This window comes from Phasianus colchicus, chromosome 15 (assembly GCF_987193195.1).
Source record: "Phasianus colchicus chromosome 15, bPhaCol1.hap1.1, whole genome shotgun sequence".
NCBI classification, from domain to species: domain Eukaryota; kingdom Metazoa; phylum Chordata; class Aves; order Galliformes; family Phasianidae; genus Phasianus; species Phasianus colchicus.
Genome location: NC_143450.1, coordinates 9,427,863 through 9,450,948, shown reverse-complemented (window position 1 = coordinate 9,450,948; position 23,086 = coordinate 9,427,863). Strand labels below are relative to the sequence as shown.

Here is a 23,086-nt window from a genome sequence, read left to right as displayed (position 1 = left end):
AAGTTAAAAAGGCAGGTGATGGAGGGGCAGAGTAAGCCAAGAGCACAGTGAAGGCAGCAGGCTCAGCCCTTGCCAGGCAGAGGAGGTGATGTCTTGCAAACTGTTCTCTTCAGTACCTGGATGTATCACTGCATTGAAAGCATCTCTTCATTGTGCAGATATAAACAGATGCTGCTTCCTCTTCTACTTAGATAAAACCCCTCAGCAACAAAGTGTGCTGCGAGAATGGATCCTTCCATTCAGAATAAGAATAGACATGGTTTTAAAATGCACGGTGTGAATTTGTGGCCGTAGGAAAATCAATGACAGTTTTTCTGTTGAATTCCTCTCAGAACTCAGTGCAGTTCCAACCTTGGACAAACCCAGTCCAGGCCAAAGGACCCCACCACTGACGTGAGCTGGAATAGGTGCACGATGAAGAAATCCATCTGCCACAAGCAGGGGATGTGACATCAAGTAACTGCTTGTCAGGGAGCTGGTCCAAGGGGCGAGAGCTGAGCTGCTGGCAGGTGCAGAGCCTGAGTACCTCTCCCGTGCTATGCCCACCAACACAGCCCCCATCCCAGAGCTGCTGGGAGTTGGTGGCTGTGGGGCTCCTACCAAAAACTCTGCATCAGTGCTGAATTCTCTCTTTTTTTTACATAAAATACCTGAGATGCTTTGGAAAAGGGCACATTTCCAGAAAGGGTTGAGCCCTTGTCCTGGGAAAATCAGCTGCCAGAAGTGTGTGTGGCCAGGTCACAACCTTGCTTCTCATCCCTTGGCTGTTTTGGTGCTGGTTTGGTGTGCATCTCTCGAGGTACGTGCTGCTAAGGGACTTGCTGGGATGGGTTTTACTATCTGTGTGTGTGCAAAGCCTGGGATGGGGCTCGGGCTTTTCAAAGGGAAGGGTTAAATGTCAGGACAAAAGGCTGGTTCTCTCCACCATAAAAGAAAGGCTTTAATGTCCTGTTAAGTTTCATAACATCCCCTGCATCTGAAATTTCTTTGAGCCCAAACCCAGCCTGGGGGCGTAATGAATTCAGCGTGCTCCCTTTATTAGACAGCTCTGGTTTCTGCAGTTTTGTAAACATCCCCAAATCCACGTGGCACTGTAGTAGCTGTCTATCAGCTGCCTATCTCCAAACACAAGAGGAATCCTGGATCCTGCTTCCAGTCACAGAAAACAAGGCATCAGGATTCAGATCCCAGCCTTGCTTATGGGAGGGAGGCTCACCAGGTGCATGGATTGGGTCTCAGCTGGGGCAAGCTCAATGTCTGGAGCACCTGCTGGGACACAGCCCTGTAAGCTTAGTGCTGGCTGTGCTCCCAGCAGTCACGGGATTGAAATTCATTGCCAGAAATCGTCTGTTAAAAATTAAAATATAGGCAAATAGCCGTAAATCAGGGTGGGTAGTGCTGAAGGTGTGTGTTGGTCAAAGAGGTTGTTTTCAGCAGCAGGTCGGTGCCGAAGGGCTGTGCTGAGAGCTGAGGGTTGGCCTGGCAGATGCAATGTAGAGGCGAGATTTGGAACTGGAGCTGTTTAATGGGGTCTTTTTCAAGCTGCATTTCATGGCTGCAGGGCTGTTTGCTCGAGGCCAAGCTGCTGAGTCTCAGGGGTGTTGCTTTGTTGTTTGTGTGCGGTGTTGTTTTTTTTTTTAATCCCACTTCTTTCTTTAATGGCTGAGATAGCAGGTTTAGGTCTGAATCTCCTGGGAAGATTCTAAAATTGGTACCTAAAAAACCAATAGATTTTGAGAATTACAAATGCTTTATAGAACTTGTACACACTTTTAATTTGGAGACAATTCTGCAGATGTAGCACATCTTGGCAACTGTTGTCTCTCCTTTTTAATTTGCTACTAAGAATGCAAAAAAACAGGAGTGTCATTCATTAGGAATCCTTCTGCTTTGTTCCCCTTGTGTGTTCCTTACGTGCTCTCCTGACCCTTTCCCAGTGGTGCCCAGAGATCTCCACAGCACCCTTCTGTGTTTCTGCAAACTGAGTGGTTGAGTGTCTGGTGTGACACAACCCAAGGAGGCTGTGGATGCCCCATCCTTGGAGGCTGGATGTGGCTCTGGGCAGCCTGGTCTGGTGGTTGGCACATAGCAGGGGGGTTGGAACTAGATGAGCATTGTGGTCCTTTTCAACCCAGGCCATTCTGTGATTCATTCTGTGTGTTGAGTGAGCCAGTTCTGCAAACCTGCCATCTGCAGTGGCTTAAGATGGAATCACGTGGTTTTCTTGGTCTCTAAGCCCAAGCTCCAACACCTTTTCCACCTACTGAGTACAATGAGAAAAGGTTTGGCTGGGTGGTCAGTGGGACCATTTCTGCTGCAGATGGCATCAGAGGGCAGGGAGGGGGTCAGAATTGCCATGTTGCCCATTTTGCCAACTCTGCAGGGATGGTTATGCTGAATGAGACCCTTAGGCTTGTATGTGGGTAGGGACGTTGGCCTTGATCCTGCTGTCCCCCACGTTACATGCAAGGGAGTTGCATCTGGATTAAAGTCTATCCGAGAGGTGAATCAGATGTTTCTCACTATTATTGTTCCTATGGTTGTATATGAAAGAGCCCCAGCTTTGTGCTGGGAATCCATGCTGTATTCTGCACAGGGCTACAGAGAGACATGCCGTGCCCCTTGTAAAGGTAGGTCTGCTTTTCATTATGCACGGCATTACATATTACATTGCACACTAAACAAATTTCTAGACATTTGTGCACCGAGCCTTTTTTACAAGAGGTCTAACCTGAAACCTCTTGCAAAACTTGTTTTTCTGAATTAAAACAGCTATCATGATTTTTTGGGGGCAGGGGAAGCTATAGCTCTCTAGGCTACCTGCTTTGGAAGGAAAACCAGGCACCATATGCAATGTAACTATTGCCTGCTCTGTCTCAAAAATGCCGAACTATGGGAGAGAATTCGTCCCACCAAACGCCCACTAAACACATTTTTTAAATCTGGTTTCTCAGCCTTTCAGGAAAGGAGAAGTAAAATCTAGCTATGTTCTTCTTGCCTGCTGGAACCGGGCCCCGTTTCATGGAATTAAATGGCTAAGGAGAAAAAAAAATATATCCAAGGCAAGGATGCTATTCTCAACAAAGAGAACAGTATATGCAACAGCTTCTGCAGCATTCCTGCAACATGATGTCTTTCCCTGCAGACTCTCAGTTAGGGATTGATTGTCCACACAGAGAATTGCCCGATTCAGAAAGGCTTAAGGCACTCTTCATGAACTGTTTGCTAAGAGGATGAATAGATGGGCATGTGTGTATATAAACCTATAAATCGTGTCTTGTTCTGCTCTGAAGAGGACAGCTGAGGTTGGATTCTTTGTCAACTGATTTCATGCTCTCCAGGCTGGGGATAAAGGCAGCAGTGTTCTGCATGTGGGGTCAGGGCTTGATGCCACAGCTCCGGAAGGACAGTTGTGGAAAATGGGAGATAACATTAATTGTGAGTGCTGAAGCTGACAGCAGAACAACATTCACACAGCCCTGATGTGTTCGCACTTAGGAGGAAGTCCAGAGTTTGTCTCCTTTGGGTTCTCCTTTATCTCAGTGGGATTTTTTATAAGAGCAGTGAATGCTCTGAGCTCAGGCTCAGAACCACCAGGTGTTTGGTGGCACTGCTCTCAGTCCTGTCGTTGCTCACTGTGCCCAGTGCTGCCCCTGCCCAGCGATGCTCTGCCTCCTGGGGTATCTGGGAGCTCAGCCCTGGCAGAGGCACATCCAGAGTGCGTGAGAGCCGTGAGTCATCTCCCCTCACTTGTGCTGGATGCCCTGAGCAGGGTGCAGAGGATGTGCAGAAGAAAAGGCTTTGCTTATTCCTGTGTAGCTCTCCATGCATCTCTCTGGTCCCTGCGTGCACATTTTTCCACGATGATGTGCGCAGTTCCCTGCACAGCCCAGGCACGATGGGCACAGAGGTGTGGGTTCTGGTAGGCTCTGTTCTGCCCCAGCAGCTGCAGCCTTGCTCTGGGTGGCTGTCACAGCAGCATGGGATACCCTGGGCACAGAACTCCCTGCTTCTACTGTAAGTGCCAGCCATTGAGGGTCAGCTACCTTTTGCAATGTGTCAAAGATTGAGAAGGTTGAGCAGGAAGCAAAAGATCTTTTTTTCCTTGATGGTTTTCTGGGCTGTCTATCGTTCCTCCTTTCGCTTTCCTTTTCCTATTTGACTTCGAAGGAATTACTCTTAAGTAAGCACTTAAGAAGTTGTTTCCATGTTTGGAATCTATCAGAGGTAGTATAGAATGGTGTTTTGGTTTGTTTTGTTTGCACACGAGCTTTTAAGACAGAAGCTATTACCAGCTACTGCATTTGAAAATCATTGCCCTAGCTGGGGAAATGAGTAATGGGGGAGAGCTGGAAGCACGAACGGCCATCCCATGGTTGTGAATGGGTTGGAGCTGGGAATTCTGCTGCTCAGTGAGCCCCAAAGGGCGACCATCCACCCCAGATGTCTCCCAGCTCCAACACATTCACTTTGGCAGGAGTATGCTGATTTTCAAAGAGCTCAAAAGAAACCCCTCCTGCCAACAAATGGAGATTGTGTTTTTTAGTTCATCTGAATGGGACTTTTGGTAGTAAGTGCATTCGGCTCCAGAGCCAGTCTGGACTGCATAACCATGCACTGTTTGAGAGGGCTTCTGCAAGGGTTCTTATTTATCTTCTGTGTGTCAATATTTGTCAGAAATTATTTCCCCAAGAGCTGCAGTTTGCAAATCAGTAGGTTTCCTGTTAGCACTTCCTATTCCTCATGCTTCTGAAATCATTCATTACCCCCAATTAGCTTGTGACTGGTATAGAGCATGCAGAGATCGTGTCCTGGGAATTTCTGGTAGTACTGCCGGCCATCAGCCTGTTGCATCCAAAACAAACTGCTGCTGCTTTTCTCCTCCTGTTAAAATAATAATTTGCACTTCAGTAATGTTCTTCAGATCTCCTCTGCAAACATCAGCTCACCCTGCTGCTACACACAGGCATGGTTCTGCCTTGCAGCTGGAGCAAGCGAGGCACACAGCAGGTAACTTGTCTGCAAAGGTCACACCGCAGAGCAGTTGTAATTTGGACAACCTGCTCCTTCCTTCCCGCTCCGGTCATTGCTGTGCAGTCAAAATTAGGAGATTATAATGCACAACCCATGCTGGCGTGCCAGGAATTTTCAAAATCATATTATACTGTCACATAAAATGATGACTCATTTGATAACGCAGCCCACAACCAGTTCCTTTATGTTAAAATTACGTGGACGAGACTGGGTTGAAAAAGAAAAAAAGAGAGCTTGTTATGTGTGTGATGAATGCTGAGTTAGAGATGCTTTCCTTGAAAGAAATGGGGTGTGGGGGGTATTTTTATTTTGGCTGAAGCTGAAGGAGCATTTGTGAGTACATTTGTTGACAGCGGTGCTTGGGACCGGAGACGCTGACATTCCACTAGCAATAATAGGAACAGCCTCTGTTCATTTCTAAATTGGAAATTCTTCCTTACAGGGGCCCAACCCACCCGCTGCCCCCGCCGAAGGAAAGGGCATCCATCTGGGCCGGGCAGACAGGGCACCCCCAGCAGTGCTGTGTCTGTGGGACCACAGTGCCTTCTCCCCGTGCCCTGTGGAAAGGGCAGGGAGTGACGTCGTGCATTTTGGTTCTGTGGACAGCAAGCATTGTCAGTCTGGGAGGATGGACACCGTTCCTTTCAAAGGCACGGTGGGATTGTTTGGCCGTGGGGCTGGGCCTTTTTGGGGCTGCATTTCCCTATCTGCATCAGATCTCATGGGTCACCTCTAGTCCAACACCATTCTGCTCTATCTCCCAGAAAATGTGCTTTAACGTCCCCAGTTTGGGTAAACGGGCCTCATGGTGGCCACTTTTCCAACAGGCAGCAAGGGCTCGGATCAGGAAACAACTTCAATGGCCGAGCAGTCAAGGCCAGTTCACAAAGCTCTTGGCAAAGTGTGGGTTTTCCTACTGTTGGGCTGGAAGCTCCCGCTTCCCTTGATTTCTTAAATGGAAAAAAAAGAAAGAAAGTAAAAGTCAGTTTTGTGCATGACCTGCGGGGACCCCGTGCATCCTGTGCAAGTGCTGAGAGCAGGGAGAGAAGCAATGGAAAGCGATTGCTCGCAGCAGTTGGAACGTGTGGGTGGCAGGACGGCGCGGTGCCGTGCTGGAGGACGCTCTGTACGCACATCCCTCCTAAACAAATACCTCCCAAGTGTGTGCTGTGGGAATTCAGGGAACAGCTTTTTTGCTTCGCTCTGAGAGGGAGTGGGGCTTGTTAGTTTTCTGCTTCCAGAAAAGAGGTGCTGAGGCTGGGAGATGAGAAATAGCTGTTCTTATCAGTCAGATGTGCTGTGTCCCCAGGCAGCTGCCTGAGCCAGCAGTTTGGGGAGAGGAAGCACAAGGTGCCGGTGGAAGTGACTTCCATAGGGGGAAGAACGTCTTGCTACTCAGCAGTACAGAAACAAGCTTTTTGCTGTGCAGTCAGTAGGAAGGAAACTATTTTGGGGGATGTTCTTTACTATGAGAGTGGTGAGGTGCTGGAACAGGCTGCCCAGAGAGGCTGTGGATGCCCCATCCCTAGAGGTGTTCAAGGCCAGATTGGATGGGGCCCTGGGCAGCCTGGTCTAGCATTAAATGGGGAGGTTGGTGGCCCTGCATGTGGCAGGGGGGTTGGAGATTCATGATCCTTGAGGTCCCTTCCAACCCTGGCCATTCTGTGATTCTGTGATATTTTGGTGATACTGCTTGGTGTGCTGATGCTGGATGTGTGCTTGTTGCAGAAGGTGCACTGTGTATCACTGGTACCATCCCAGAGCAGCTGTGTCCCAGTCCGAACGCTTTTAGATGCAGTGATATTTGCATGCTGGAGGTGCACTGGAGGCTCCAACCATCACCTCACATATTTTTGTAGGGTATTTTCCTTCTGTAGCCTTTGAGAATTCCCAGGAGCTCTTGCTCAGTGTGGGAGGGCTCAGGGAGAGATGTGATGGAAGTGGAAGTGCTTTGGGCAGTCTCAGAGCTCCTGAGAGCTGGGGGTGAAAAGAAATGGATGCTCTAAGAATCTACTCAGATTTACAGCCACAGAGGAAGGAGCAGAACTGAAGGTGCAGGGGTGTGAATCTGGAGCGAGAGGGGACATCCCTGGGGCTGTGGAGCAGTGCTAAGTATGGCTCTGGAGGAAAGTACTTGCAAGCAGCAATCTGACCCCCATTAAAGATGGAGATCTGGGATATCTCTAAAGATGAGAAAAGCAAAAGGATGTGGGTATGGATGAGAAAAGTTTTCAGTGGAGCTCGGCTCTGAACATGACAGAAGTGTTGAGAGAAGAGAGCAGAGCTGGGCTCACTGGCAGCACCCAGCACGTGGCTGCAGGATCAGCAGGAGCAGGGGGCTGCCTTGCAGGGCAGGGGTGGACAGATTTGTCAGGTTCAACTCGCTGCTGTTGAAAGGGCTGAGCCTGTCATCACTTACTGCCATCTCTTAGATATGCACTGATGATAGCTGATAACAGCCATACCTTACATCTCACGTCTCCCATCCTAAAAAACCCAAGCCCTGAAGGGACTGATACGGACAACACAATTCATTTGATGCCCTAAGAAGAGTTACACGTGGGAATGCTTTGAGTTATTTCCATCTCTGGAGTCCCTACGTGTACAAGTATGTTTCTGTGAGAGTTACCACTGGGTACAGCCCGTGCCATTTGTGAAATGTTGATGTGGTCTGGGAGGGTTTGTAGGAGGGTCCCTCTCTGTAACAGCCCTGAGGTGGAATTCATCCATGTCTGATTCAGAAGGAAGGTTGTCTGTCTGCTCCTTTTACTGTCCCAGATTTGAGAGGCCTGGGTTACACATCCACTCACAGTATGATTTAGAGGCGATTAAAGCAAACTGGAGAGGAGACGTCTTACATCAGTGTCTTTTTCATGAGTTTAATTTGGTATGGGGGGCTCAAAAGATGCAGAGGCAGCAGTGTAGTGTGTGTGTCTCACTACAACTGGTCCCATGGGCTGAACCCCACACAGATCCATCTGCTGCGGTCTGAGCTGCTGCTGGGTGACCTTGTGTGTGCCTCCTGTGCCTCAGTTTCATCACCTATAAAAGAAGAATAATGTCACTCACCTCATCTGCAGAATGGTTTAAGATCTAGTGATAAAAAAAACACTGGGGAAGATCTTGGGTGCTATTACCTTTTTATGTCTGGAAGTGAGAATGTGGGTACTAAAGTGAAGGACACACACACAGGTCATCCCATCCCTTGGTCAGCATGAGGGGGAGAGAGGGATGGGGATTTTGCAGCAGAGCAGCCATCTGCCAGGCCTACAGAGGAAATCACTCAAGTGTGTTATCGATAGTTACCCAAACTTGCTGGAGCAGAAATAATTTCAACATGCTAATGAGCTCTTATTCGTGGTGCTTTGCTCTGAGCAGTCTGCGTCCTTTCTGCATTTCTCAGGTTGCCCAGAGGTGGCGGTGCCCCATCCCTGCAGACACCCGAGGTCAGGCTGGAGGGGCTCTGAGCACTGATGGAGCTCTGGTGTCCCTGTTCATTGCAGGGAGTTGGACCAGATGGCCTTTAAGGCTCCCTTCCAACTCAAACAATTCTCTGATTCCTGCAGCTGAGTTGTGACTTTGCCTCGCCTTTCAGTCCCCACTCGGTGTCATCCTCTGGTTTCCTTGTACTTCCTCATTGTGGTTTCTGGAGAGGATGAAGTCATCCTCACCAAACTATTTCTCATGCTTATTGTTTAGCATTGTGCAAAGTGGTTATTTTAACAAACCCTACGTTCTTACAATGCCAAGAAGTAGGAGTGCTGATTGCGTTCCTGAAGGCTGTCTCCATGTCCTTAAGGATACACATTGCCATTTCATTGTCTTCTATTTTTGTCCCTTTTTGGGGGGCAGGAAGGGCTGGAACACCCTTGGGTCAGGCAGTGACTGCTTTGCATTGCTGGGGACAGACTGTGGGAGGTGGCACACAGCCGGCACAGGGCTGGCATGCCTGCTGCCCTGGCAGCTGCAGAGCCCTGCTGCAGGAACCCCTGGGTGCTGTTGGCTCCGGAGCCTCGGTTAAGCCCTGAACAACTGCCACTCCCTGATGAGGGAAACTGCTCAGGATTAGCCAAAGCCTCCCGCTCACGAGTGAAGAAAGGACTTTCCCCTTTGTGGGCACAGCTCTGCTCCCCCGCCCCTTCTCCCTGCAGGGCAGCCCCGCTCTTGGATCACAGCTCTGCCCTCCCACAGCTCCTGCACTGAAGCACTGGGAGACACGCGCTAACCTGAGACGACAGCAGATGGGGGCAAGTGCTTTTAAGAACAGCTGCTTGTGTCTCCTTTGATAATCCCATTTCTCAACAAATCCCTGCGATGGCACAAAATGCTGGAAATTAGGTTTTTCTGTCCCCTCTCATCTCCTGAACCACACTTGACCCGTTCAGCACGATCTAGGGATTAAAGGCTTGGTGGTATTTCAGCTTCCTTGCAGCAGACCAGAGCCTGTTCTCTGCCAGGCTGCTGGGCTCACCTTCTCATCCCACTTTCTGTGTGTCAGGACATGCGATGGGCCACAGCTTGACCTCTGCTCAGGACAGTGATGGCCTTTCACAGACACTGCACATTGGCATCAGCCTGGTGCCAGCTGCAGCGCATTTTGTGGCTCTGATGTTCCTGTTTTTCCATCCTTAAAATAAGAAAACAGCCTCAGGGAAGAGGTGCCTGGTGGCATCATCCCTCAGCAGGAGTGGGGCCAGGAGGAAAGTGGGACCCTGTGCTCATCTCCAGTGCGGCCCACCGCTCACTGTCACAGCTGAGCCGGGAAGGCAGAACTGCACCGCGAGTCTCGGCAGTGCTGCGCTCCGGGCTGTGGCTGCGGTGTCCTCCGTCACCATGGCATCGGTGGGCTTCAAGCTAGCGATGAACTGCCCGCACAACATTCCCGTTAGTGCCCTCAGTGCCACAAACTGGAGAAGTGGTGTCACCGAGACGCAGAATGCCTCCGCTCTGGCTCACAAATGGAACGGAGGGCAAAACCGCCCAGCTTGATGGGCTCCGGAGCGGCTGAGCGCCTTCGGGCAACCACCGCCGATGAAGGACCGGCCCCGAGCGCAGAGCCTGAAAGCCGCACCCAGTCGGTTCCTGGGGGCGCCGCCCCCTGGGAAGCCCCCGAGCCCCGCTGACCCCCGGCTGTTTCCCCGCGGGGCGGAGCGCGGCTCCGGGCGTCCCGGGAAGGCGGGGAGCGGGGGCTCGGCGGGGCGGGGCGGCGCGGGGCGGGGGGCGGCGCGGCCGGGCTGGGCGCGGAGCGGAGAGCGGCGGAGGGAGGAGGCGGGCGCTGTCCATGGCCCTGCCGAGCTCCGGGCTCCGCCGCGCCGCCGAGCGGAGCGATGGGCAACACGGTGCACAAGACGCTGGCAGGTAGCGGGGGGCTGCGGGGCGTCGCGGAGCTGGAGGCGCCGCGGGCGGGCGGGAGGCGCTCGGCGGGGCGATGCCGCCCCCGGACCCCGGCGGAGCCGCTCGGAGCCGGGACGGAGCCGCGCTGATGTGCCGTGGGTGGTGCGGTGGGCACGGCGCGGGGATGCTCGGGCGGCGGGGTACGGCTTCGCCCGGGCGAGAGCCGGCGGAGCGGCCAAGCGGAGCTGTTCTCGCTGTCCGCTAGCGATCCGTGCCTGCCCGGCGGGTCCTGTCAGCGCCTCTCCGCTGCATTTCTTCCTTTCCTTCCTCTTCTGCTGCCGCTTCTTCTTTTAACGTAACTTTGTAACGCGGGGAGCCACCAGTTGTTAGCGGTCGCCAGAGGAAGACCGTTGGAAAGCAGCTCTGAAATGTGTGGTAGCCTGCCCTGCTTTTAATCTGCTTTTTTAGCTAATTCCGCTCTTACACAAAAGCCGTGCAGATCCTTTTTCCTTTGCAAGTTCATAATTGCTGGGCTTTTTCCTCCTCAAAGACGGTGGTCTCTATAGAATCATCAGTACTGAATCGCTGAGCCCTTGCCCATCTGTATCTTCAGCTAGTTTGCTCGGCTTTTCTTTGCTGCTGCATTGCATCCTTTGCACTTTGGGCTCCCATGAATAAAAAGGGTATTATTAAACTTATTTAAGAAGCAGGAGGACCTATCAAACGCACACACATGCCTCTCTGTAATCAGCTAGAGAGCTGAATATAGAAATAAAGGGAGGAATGGATTTGCATTTGGATGTGCCTTGCTAAGAGACTACTTGGGACCTTCAAGGCACAAAATAAAGCTTCTGGCTTGTGGTTTGGCTATGAACCTGTCATTAGGTTTCTAGTTGCAAGCTTGTGCATCTCCTCTCACTGTTACATTTAAATGGGAAATTGGATTCTTTCATGAGAACAAAGTTTACATTTTTTTAAAATACCTTCCTAATTGGTGTTGTAAGGAGTGCATGACCTTGGAGAAAATGCATTTTGTGGGTCAGCTTTTCAGCTGGAGGCAATGCCAAGGGACGTATGCAAAAAGCCTGGAGAGCCACGGCTGCGTCCTGTGGTCAAGGGAGAATCCCTTGGTCAGGCTGGGACTTCCTAGAGGAAAGATCTGTGTACCTGCTGGGGTTGGGGTCTCGCTGTGAGCTGTTGTGCAGGAGCTGAGCGCTGTGTCTGCCGTTGCTTAGAGCTGTCTGTGCTGAGCAGCCTTCCCATGCACAGCCTCACACACGTGAAGTTAAAAAAAGGGATGACATCAGTGGTACCGCAGTTCTGCGATGAAAGAGTTCCTCGTGGTGCTTTTAGAAGTCGTTGAGAAAAAGTTTGATAGAAAAAAAACTTAGGGCTTGATTTATGTAGATCTCTCAATTCTAACATTGTGCTCACGGCCTAGAAAGGCTCAGCCCCGTCCTGCCAGGTGGAGGCTGTCTGCAGAGCATTGCCTTACAGGGGAGAGTCCATTTGCAGCCATTTGTCAAGTTGCGCAAAAAACCACGCAGGACATTTGGATGTTGTTTGCTGACGTGCTGAAAGATGCCGGCAGCGTGTCTCTTCCCCACATGGAGCCATGGCCTGTTGCTTTGGAGTAATGGCGGTCACAAGAAGCTGCTGCCCATGGCTGCAGAAAAGATTGTGGACGTTGGCTATTCTGGAGTATAAAAATGTGTTTTGTTGAGCAATTCAGCCATTTTTCATATCGATCTTCTTGGGTGCATTGTTTTGTCTCATCAGTCACGTGGCATTAGGGAGGGAGGTGGGCTTAGGGCTGCTCTTGGAACAGGAGGTTTGAAAATTGTGAAGTTTTTCCGGAAGATGGAATGATTGGATGGAGTCCTATTTATAAAAGCCATGGCTGTTTAGAGTTACTCCAAGATAATCAATCAGAATTAAGTCTTTCCTCTTCTTTGTCCAAAGTGCACCTCTTTTTTCACTCTGACAGCCTGAGCTCTGCATTTTCACTCTTGTTTTAGCTAAGAAAAGGAATTGCTCATCGCAGTCCAATGGCACTCAACAGTTTATTTAAGCATAAAATGAAAATAAAACTCCTTCACACTAATATTTGCCCACTTGTTATATTACATTGATTAACTGATGAAACCTGCAGAAGATGTTCCACTTTCACTCTTTCCTTCACCATAAATAGGTGAAAATGGAAAATGACTTTTGTTTCTATTCAGTTGTAGGGGGAATTCGGAGAGGCCTTCATCCTTAAGCCCCCGAAAAAGCCAAACAATCAGCAGTTTGGGCTTTATGCATAAATGAACACGCTCTCCTCAAACAGCGAAATCAATTTTAAATCCCGTTGAACACAGTTCAGTTCATTTTTAAATACAAATTTGTTCAAAGAGGCTTTCTGTGCTCGTTGCAGCTCTAAATCCCCTCTGTCCACATTTCCGTTCAGTGACAGAAGAGCACACGCCATCGATGTGGGTGAAATTTGTATCAGGAGCTTGGGAAACTCGTGCTTGCCAAGTGCCTCGTGGTTAACACACAATGGATGAAGGCATTGTCAAATTAACAGCAAGGCTTCTACCCGGAGCGGCACTGAAATGAGTAATAGGCTCGGGCTGACAAGAGGCAGCTTCTATATTTGAATCGGTTGAGGAGGCACTGGGATGGAACGGGGCTGAGATGTGTCAGACACGCTTCACAGTGGCCCCGGGGTGCGTGCTGGTGGAAGTGCTCTTATTGTGATGACAGCCGGGTGCTGGGTGGCAGCCCTCAATAGGCGCCCACTCCTCGCCTCCCAGCCCTCGGCAGCACGCTGTGACCTGGCTGTGGAAATTCACACTTGCATGTCCGTAGGCTTGGTGCCTCCTTCTCCTTACCCTTGCCCATTGTTCAGGATAATTTGCGGGCAGGCGATTAGGCAAGAGCGAATTCCTGGTGATTGAGGCAGGTCGTTTTTCTGTCTCCTACAGGTGACGAACGGGCCGTGCAGCATTGCAGCATTGCAGCCGACGGGCGGAACTTGTCCCGACCTGCAGGGCGGGTGGGGAGGCCCTGAGCACTGCATCCTGCTGCGGGGTTGCACGGCCCTGCTGATACTGGGGCTGCTGCGGATGGTGCTAATTTCTCCACTCTAATTGCTTGCCTTGGGTTAGCAGCTGGATGAGGGTGTGAAGAATAGGGATTCCTATGATGACAGGCAGACTGGGAGAGGGTAAAAATGCCCTGACCTGGAGAAGCCCTTACATGGAGCAGGAAGGTGTGGGAGATTGAAGGGGTGACAGCTAGCGAGCAGCAAGCGTCCTGCAGTGCTACCAGGGACAGCTGGGCAGGAGGCGAGCAGAGGACACTGCAGTTGGGATGCAGTTGTTGATCCCGGCCCAAATAGGGCTGTCGGTATTTAACAAAGGAGCCAAATTCCCTTTTAAGAATCCGGCTGGGATTTGGGTGCAGCGCTTCTCCCACAACCGCGAGGAATACCAAGTATGAGTGGCATTTGTGTCTGGTAAACAGGAGAGAGAAAGGGGCTTGTTTCAGGAGAAATGGCTTTAATTTCTTATTTTCTAGATATTATTTTGTATGCACAAGAAAAATGCTTTTAATGCTTAGCTCTTCCCAGCAAGTCAGAAATCCCAATAGTTGACCTATTTCGGGCTGATGCATCCATCTCTGAATGAGCTCCGAGTGGTGATGGTCAGAGGGTCCCAGGTACAACAGAGCAGCAGCAATTCTTAGCTTGTGGGTAAAAGTTGTTCTTTCTGTGTATCCTTGTTAGTATTCTGCAGCCGTTATAGGAATGTACATTGTTCTTTTGGACAGAATGAGTAGCAATGCCACTTGGTGGAAAAAAATCTCTGCCTTTTCCAGGGGTAAAATCTCAGCTTCAAGAAGCATTTTTTGTTTAGAACTGTTCTCTTATCTCTCCTCGCCATTTAGTTGCCAGTGATACACTATAGGAGGAGTTATCAATGCTGTGACAGCTTCATGAGGTTTCTGGTTTGGTTCCAGCTTGACTTCAGCAAAACCACACAATAACACTTCAGGTTGTTCAGATCTGAGTGCAGAAGGTACCTGTTCAGCCCAGTTTGTAGTTTGTTCATCTCTGTGATTACAGGTGTTTGTGCTGCCTCACGTAACAGCCCCATTCTGCCTGCCCTCCTGCCTCTCCCATCTCAGGAGCTGAGCTTTCTGGAGTCTGTCACTGATTTTGCTGCCCATTCCCTGTGCGACCTTTGAGCAAGTGGCTTTATCTCCCCACGTCTCGCTTTGTAGTTGGGGAGATAGGCAGCGCCGGCTCACTTGGGCATATGAGAGTTAATTAATTAACATGCAGACATGAAGCATCTCCAGGAGAAAGGTCACAGAAGTGCAAAGAATAGATTAATTCACTGCTGCCTTTGTAGCTTTCTGCTTTTCCACTCTTCAAAAGGAAACCTGTGAAACTGCTCAGCCCTCGCCATGATTTAGAGCTGGAACAGGTTGATCTCCTACTGAGGACTATCTTTAACTAGCCTCACGCAGCACATACCCAAAAATGTGCCACAGCCAACTGGTGTGATTAATTCCACGCTGCCATCGGCATCCGTGGTGGTGCAGCAGTGGGGCTGGGAGGCAGCACCCAGCAGGGCAGTGCTGTGCTGAGCTGTGCCTGTGGCCCTCGGGGCTGCCAGACGCTGGCAGCACGTTGCCAAGTGTGTCATCAAAGCAGAGCACGCTTCGCTGCTCTCTGTGCTGGGCTGTGCTGTGCAGGTGCCTTTCCTCCTGTTTTATTACTCTGAAGGGGAATTGCTGAATGAGGAGGTAGAGTATCTGGTAAACGGCACTTTTTTCATTTCTCTGGTAACTGCTACAGGTGAGGACCTGCGTGACGCCAGCAGACCCTTATCGTGGTGCGCCTCAGGCTGTGGTTGCAGGCAGGGCTGCTGGAGAGCCCTCACCGCAGGGAAAGGAAATTGCTGTTTCCCATCCCATGAAAGCTACACAACCTATGGAGGTGCTTAAGTGTGTTTAAGGTGTTTAATTTTAGGCAGTCAAGTTTGAATGTGCAGGAATTAATGTTTACTTGGCGTGCAGAGGATGAGTCACTTGGAAGCTCACGCCATGCTTTTTTTCTAGTAAGGATCCTTCTCACATACTGCATACAGTGGCTTTTCAATTAGGGACAAAAATAAGCACCTTGCTCCTCATTAGCCCCTCTGCATTTAGCATTCGAGCTGATTGAGTTTCCGAGTTGCAGATTCAGACATTCACTGTCCTGCTGCACCATTAGCCTTGGAAGGAACACTGGCCTCCTGCTGCTTACAGAGCCTGTCTGTGCTGGGGCTCACACAGGGCAAGGTGTGCACAAGGTGGGATGTGCCAGGCAGGGGCAGAGCTGGCTGGAGCTGTGAGCAGGGACGTGTGTGGGATGGTGAGGTGCAGTGAGGCCAGATGTGATCCCTGGAACACGTGTCAGCTCTCATCCCAGCTTCCACCTGGGGCAGGTGTGCACAATCTCCTCATCTCTTTGGCTTCCCATCTGCCCATCCCTTTTGTTCGCCTCTCTTGTGCCCGCAGCGTTTTGGCTCCCTGTGCCCCACTGCTGCTCCTGGCTGCTAACAAGCTGCTGGCTTGTCTGAGCCTTCCTGGCACCAAAGCACAGCATGGCTGCTGGTTCTCCAGGCTGTACCCAGAGGCATATGTGCATCATTCGCTTACCATGTCCTGGAGGGCTGTGGCCAGTGTGCCTGTTTTGGTGACCCTGATGCCCCCAGCTGCTGCCACTGCCCTGAGAACCACTCTGTCCCACCTGGGTGCACAGGCAGTGATGCTGGTGGGGTGTCAGCTCCCCACGGGTCCCTTGGTAAGGTGTGTGCCGGCTGGGCAGGAGGTGCAGTTTCTTCTGCTTTGTTTCTTCTGTATCTTGTTGATGGCTGCATTTTTTTCTCTTATACATTAAAAACCATGAATCACTGGTGCTGAGACGTCTGTCTGAAAGCTGCATCCCAGCATACCTGTACCAGCTCCTCTCTCCTGAGCTGGTTTGCCTGTTGTCTCTGAGCACTGAATTCCTGGTGTCTGAACAGATGAAGCAGGGCTTTAGGGCAGAGCGAGAGAGGGGAAGGTGATTTCTTGCTTGTTAATTTGTGTTTCCCTCTGTGTCCAGGGAGATTTCTTCCTCTGCTTTGTGTAAGGTTGGGCTTGCTTTGCTCCTGGGAGTGTTTTCTCTCCTGTCCTTTCAGCCCTCCAGCAGCAGAGCAGCTCAGAGCTCTCCCACCAGGAGAAGCAGACCCATCCCTTCCCCGCCCCATGTCTTTCTCCCTCCTACACCAACAGCACTGGCGTGAAGAAACCAAATCAGAACATCAGCAATGACTTTTCGCTTTCTGCTGAGAATTACCCAGGAAGACTCTTTAAAGAATAAAACCATTTAACTGCGTTTCAAAGCTTTTCAGTACAGCAGGGAAATCACATTTAGGATTTTTTTTAAGAGCTACTTATTCTTTGAAGAGAAGAAAATGGATGCAGTTGTGTTTGTGGAGTTGTTTTCTAGATACATGCATAAAACACTTTCATTTTCTTGTTCCACCGTGGGTATTTACATAATAATGAGACTTTTGTATTTTAGGAATTGTCCCATTTTAACCATCCACATGTCCGTGACTCCTGTTTTCTTGTGATTGCATTCCTGATGGCATAATGTCTTACAGCTACGTGGGAGAAATAAATAGATCACATAAAAGCAAATCTCAGCTTTTCATAGCCTGTGTAACAACAACACGGGAAGGCAGGCAGGCAGACAAGGGAGAATTTCCTGAGCGAAAGTTTTCCGTCAGGTTTCCAAATGTCAGGGAAAATAGCTGTTTGATTTTTGCCCTCCTCCATAACTCGAATGTTACATCTTCCAAACCCCGCTTGACAAGCCAAAGATAAAAGATAGAATATCCCATTTGGCAGCAGGAATGAAATAATTTCGTTCAGGTTTATCTCTCTTTCCTCGGTGATAACTACGCTGTGGCAGCAGCTTTTCTCAGCCCGCTTTCTGTTGTGGTCTCACGGGGCTCTGGCTTCTCAGCTTAACGTGCTTTGTAATTTATGGAGTGAAGTTCAGAAGTTATCTCCTCGGTGCGATGCTGAGGTTGAAAGCATAATTCCTAATGAGGGGAAATTGCAATTTCTTGGGGTCTTGAACTTGACACGGTTGAGCAGAGCTCTTTTTTGATGAGAGAAAACCCTTAAGCAGAGCTGAGGCTGTGGACCCATTGCTCCAGCTTGCCTCACCTCCTGCTGCCCTACAGCTGCAGGTGGCCCTTGGGACTGGGATAAGATGCCCAGACTGGTGCACTGATGGTAACCAAATTGCTGCCAAGAGGAGGGGGAGACCAACTAAGGCTGAAGAACATTGCAGTTTTGGGGAGGGGACAGGACCAGACCTCAGAGCACATGTTCTGCAAAGCAAAACCGTGGTGGAATATGGGACTGGAGTGATGTGTGTCCCTGAGATCCTAACGAGCAACTCACTCATCAGCTGGGCACATTGGGGTGAGAGGGAGCCAGGCGAGCTTGGACTCACAGAACTGTTAAGGTTCTCTAAGATTGAGTCCAACTGTTGACCACCACCACTGTGCCCTCTAACCATGTTCCTGAGGGATGCTGCCAGGGTTGTCCTGTGGCTCTTATTGGGATGCCATCGAAAACTCCTGATGACTTCATCCTGAAAAGGGCTTCCAAGAATGAGACTTGAAATAATTTACTAACTGCCTGTTGCTTCACTTGTATCACTAACCTGTAAATAGTGCTGTGTCCTTTGGGTGGGCTTGTAAAACAGCGATAACTTACATGCAGTGGTTTGCAGGGACCAACTGCACAATGGCAGGAGAGTGTGAATGGCTTGGCACCACCTGGCCATAAGCAGCAGGGCTCTTTGGGGCCAGTGGCTGACAAATGTCAGTGTGTGCCAGCAGGGCTGGGGACACAGGGATGTGGCAACAGGACCTGCACAGCGAGACCCCGTCAGCTGGGAAACAGAATGCAGTGGGAGAGGGTTTGCAGCCATTTCGGAATGCCAGGCATTTCGGTTGGTCTCTTCTGGAGGGGAGATGTCCTCTGAAGAACACAAGGCAGATCTTCACGCTGGCATCTGATTTGTGAGTCTGAAATAGCAATTGCCGTGTGGTTTGCCAGCAGCATAGCAGCAGTGCTGCCAATGTGATCAAAGGGAGAGGGGGAGAGGGACAGATGCTTCACAAGTCACAGTTTCAAGGAAATCCATCTCGGTTAAAGTTTATAAAAACTGATCTTAGCCAGCAGAGCCTTTGGTGTGTCTTTAAATACCGCAGCCTTGAACAGCAGTCTGTACCGAGTCATGCCTGGGGATTGATTGCTGTTGTTAGGGGGCATTACGAGGGCAAGGGAAATGTAAAGCAAAATAAAGCCACACACCAAAAAAGACCAAATGCTGCTCAGTATCCCCAATCAATCCCTAAAGTTGGGTGTTGTTTCCAGAGATGTCTGAGCGGCAGACATCAGCCTTGCTCTGCCTGCACTCCTAGCAGTGTTTCCCCGCTGCAGCAATGGTGCTGTTGGCCTCTAATGGAGCACCTTGCCAGCTGCCACCCCAGGCAGAAGAACTTCTCTCCTGCTTCACTTGTAGGCTCAGCAACCGGGCAGCAGATGGTTTTACGTGAGATCTTTGGTATACATGGAGTTGTGCAGGAAGAGAAATTTTGCTGAAAGAAGAATGCCTTCTTCCAAATTAAGGCAGCCTCCTGCTCATGTTATCTGCTCTGCTACATGAGCATGTGCTGCGGATGTACTGGAGTGATGGCTCTGCTGTCCCTCTGCACCCTGCTTTGTTCCACAATAACGTGCATGTCTTGACAAAGGATGCAGCTCACCTGCAGGGCTCGGTTGGTGCTATTGTTTGTTTTGCTATTGCATAGTAATTAAGATATTAATTTATTTTAAAAGGTTCCAAGAAATACCTCTGCAACCGCACTGCTTATGCAAAAGAGAAAGAGAAATTCATAATTTATTGAATTTGTGTGTGTTCTGCTGGGATTATTCATTGGAGAAACGTACGGAGTGATTTTTTGTATCCTAGTAACCAACTGTGGCTGCGTTTCCATGAATAATCTTCATGGTTTAGCTTGACCAGCCAAATCTAGAAAGGGAAACTCAAGCAAATTGAATTTATCAAGGCAACAAATTACCAAGCACAGGCAGTTTTGTGCAGGTGGGAGAGAACCGTGTTTTTCTCCCCCATTTAACAGCAGAACCATCAGATTGACAGATGCTGTCTGGAGTGTTTGATTCCTCAGAGCAGAACTACAATGGAAGCTCGGGCTGCTACGAACAGAACTTCATTTGTTTCATCTCCATAATAATTCATTGGTTAAAGCAGTCCCTTTCCACTCAGACAAGAGCTGTGCCAGCTTGCATCCCTTCCCATCAGCACTATGGGCTTTTTCCTATCCGTGTTATGGGGGTGCCAGGCCTGGGAACCCCCAAGCACTCAGCAATCCCCTCCTTGCTCCATTTCAGCAGTGGGAGCACTGAGCAGTGGCCCCATGAGGACACTGGGAGCACTGGGAAGAGCTTTCTCCCCCCAGTGCAGGCCCTGCATGGAACAGCTGGAATGTGTCACTTTGTAGAAGTGCTCACATTTTTCTCCTCTAAAATTTATTTTCACTAGAAATTAGCCCTGTTTCAGAATTGACGTTCAGGGTATCACGTTGCTTTTGAAATATCTCTTGCTCTTAGAAATATGAAAAGCGAGCTTTAGAAGCAAAACACAAATGGAAATTTGCTTCTTAGCTCCATGGAGACGTTCCCTGCCTTTCCACCTCCCTCAAGCCCTCAGCAGACATCCCAGGGGGCAGAGGTGGGCTCCTTGCAGAGAGGGCAATACCATTTCTCATTTGAAACCATCCCAGTGTTTCCTCATTTCAGGTGAATTTGAGTGCCCTTGGGGTGGGTGAGCGCAGTGCACTGGGGCTTTTCCTGATGGGGAACATCTTGTTGGAGTGACAAGAGGGAGAGACGCCCTGTCCTGCTGTCACAGAAGGGCTGCTGAGGGAATGCATTCAGCACTGTGTGCTGTGGGGCATGAGGTGTCACCACGAGGCAAATGGCTCTTGGGATGAAGGTGGCAATGCCTCGCTGTGGGTGCCAGGGGGGAGCACAGCCTGGTACTGAGCTGTGTGCTCACCACGCTGTGACAGCACCGTGCCACCACTGTCACCTCCAGGCTGTGCTGCTCCTGGTGAGGCTGTGCCATGGCATTGCCATTGGGATGGTTTCAGGGCAATGCTCTGTGAGTGATGGCACTGGACCTGCAGGTCTGGATCTGGGGGACAGCCCTCATTTGGGCCTGTTTTGGTGGATTCAGGCTTTCCATGCATTTGGTATTCTTTTTTCTGTATGTTTCCATATCAGAAACCCCTGAGAGTGTCATGTGCAGTTTCGGGGATACCTGGTGCCATGAGGGTTGAAGTAGTGGAGGGACAGCATGTGTCTGTGCCACGGCTTGTACTGCAGACCAGCAGAGGCACCCAGCTGTCAGCACAGCAGTGTGCAGCCTTTGTCTGATAATAGCACTGTGCTCTACCAAAGAACAACACCCAGAGAGAAACAAATTCTTTCCCTCCGCAGTTTTTCTCTTGTGATTTATAGGTGTGTTTTTCCAAGTAAACCCAAACAGGGCCAGTGACGGACTCTGAATTGAAGTTTGATTCTGTTAATTGAAACAAGAGCCATCTGGGTGGAAACGGGAGGTTTCGGACAGCTGTTTATATTGTTTCATTTGTGATATCTAGAATTCCCAGTCCCACAGTTAGCAAGGAGTGTGCTGGTTGACCATAGAGTGGGATTTTATCGGCGTAAGCGATCTATGACGAACACAAAGAAATTTGAACCAGCTGTAAGGAAGAGCAGCAGCTTGCACCTCCGCAGCAAACCGTTTCGAAGTCACTGAGTGTGTTCTGCTGAGCCAATGGTCTGAGCTCTGCTCCCAAAGTGTGTGTAATTCACACATCAGCTCCCATCTCTCGGGAGCGATTCCTCCCTTGGAAGGAGGGAATGACAAAGTGCCTCGGCCTTTTTTTTTTAGCCACAAAAAAAAAAAAGTTTTATCTTCAGCAAAGGGAGGAAATGTCTCACACTGCCAGGGTTCTGTCTTTATCATCTTCTGGACGTGGTGCCACAAAGGGAGAGAAAAGGGGGAAAGACATCTTTTGAGGTGTGCTGGGATCCAATCCTGCTGGCATTTGACATGGAGGCTTAAAAATAAACCTCTTTCTCAAATCCTTCTTGTGTTGAAATAATTGAAGGCGTTTGAGCTGAAGAAAGGGGTTGAGGTCACTGTGTGTCCAGTACTGGTATGACTGTATTTTCTTTTGTTTGGACAGTTTAATGTCTTGAAGTGGCTCTTGTTTCCTCTGATTAATTCCTGTAAATATCATGGAAAGGGATCTCACAGCTCAGCCACACGACAGCCAAGCGTTGCACAACCTTCCATCTCACCCTGCTTTGCAGCACAGAGCTACACATCTCACAGAGCTTCAGCCGAGGAAAAAAGGATTGGTCTTTTCTTCCTGCTATCTTTTCCTCTGCTTCTGCAACAGCAAAGAATGCTCTGTTGTTTATTTTTCTTCTCTCTCTTTTATTTCTGTTTGCTTGTTTGTTTTAAAGACTTCTGGCTTTATTTCTGAAGGTGTGTATTTAGAAAAATCTGTAGCTTCAGCTGAACGTGAACCAAAGCAGCCAGTAAGAGGTGTACTGTAGTTGCATGTGAGTTAGGTGAAATCCCATCTGCACGTTTGTGAGGAGGAGGTCAAACATTCAGAAGAGCTGGCCGAATAAATGAAATACTGTAGAATCATGGCATAGCGTGCAAAGGCAGATGCTCCTTTTATTCAACATTACATTGCTTGAGGTATCTGAAAGGATCTCCTGCAGTAAGTCTCCTTATCCCTGACAAGGTGTCTGTCCTCAGTTGCATAGCTGGAGCTTTTTCTGCTGAGCAGTTTCAGTTGCTTGGCCTGAGAGCCCCTTTCTGGGGCTATGGTTAAACTCAATTTCTGTCTTTGGGATTTAAGCAGTTGGGAACGCTGCCATAAAAAGAGCTATTTCAAAAAGAGGCAAGGAAAAGACTCGTTATAAAAAATAAATAAAAGAATCCCCAAGTTGAATGGTAAAGAAAATAATTAACAAATTATCCTGCTTTCCATCTGTGATGAGATCATAAAAACCATGGAAAACTGCAGAGGCATCAAATGGCTTGAGAATAAAGGCAGCGAAGGAAGGAGAACCAGGAACAGTAGGGACAAGCAGGGCCCTCCCATACTCATTTCCGTGCTGCAGAATTGAATTTATTTAGAGCAGCTACTGAAACATTCAGCAAGTGATGGGACAGGGAGGGAGGAGGAACAAGAAAGAATGGAAGAAAGGTTGGATTTTAGGAGAAATTTCTTCTCAGAAAGTGGTGATGCATTGGCACAGCTGCCCAGGGAGGTGGTGCAGTCACCATCCCTGGAGGTATTCAAGAACTGTGGAGATGTGGCACTGAGGGATGTGGTCAGTGGGCACGGTGGGGTGCGTTGGTGGTTGGGCCTGATGATCTCAGAGGTCTTTTCCAACCTTTGTGATTCTATGAAAATAACATTCTGAGATCCACCCCAGAAAAATCTGCTTGTCTGACATAGCTGGAAGCACAGAATGTACATTTCTTGGTAAGAAATGC

The 23,086-nt window shown here is 49.5% G+C and overlaps 1 protein-coding gene across 4 annotated transcripts in view; it reads left to right on the top strand.

The window, feature by feature from the left end:
• NEURL1B (neuralized E3 ubiquitin protein ligase 1B) overlaps window positions 1–23,086 on the top strand; it is a 113,645-nt gene that overhangs the window by 73,539 nt on the left and 17,020 nt on the right. Inside the window, exon 1 of one of the 4 annotated variants that reach the window (XM_031598094.2) lies at window positions 10,257–10,392. The exons of 2 other annotated variants lie outside the window; for them this stretch is intronic. In XM_031598094.2, coding sequence (XP_031453954.1) covers window positions 10,362–10,392 — 31 coding nt within the window. In that variant the 5' untranslated portion in view covers window positions 10,257–10,361. Of the gene's footprint in view, window positions 1–10,256; window positions 10,393–10,485; window positions 13,625–23,086 lie in introns of those variants that run through there. One more of the 4 variants, XM_090150965.1, reaches the window with a different exon arrangement.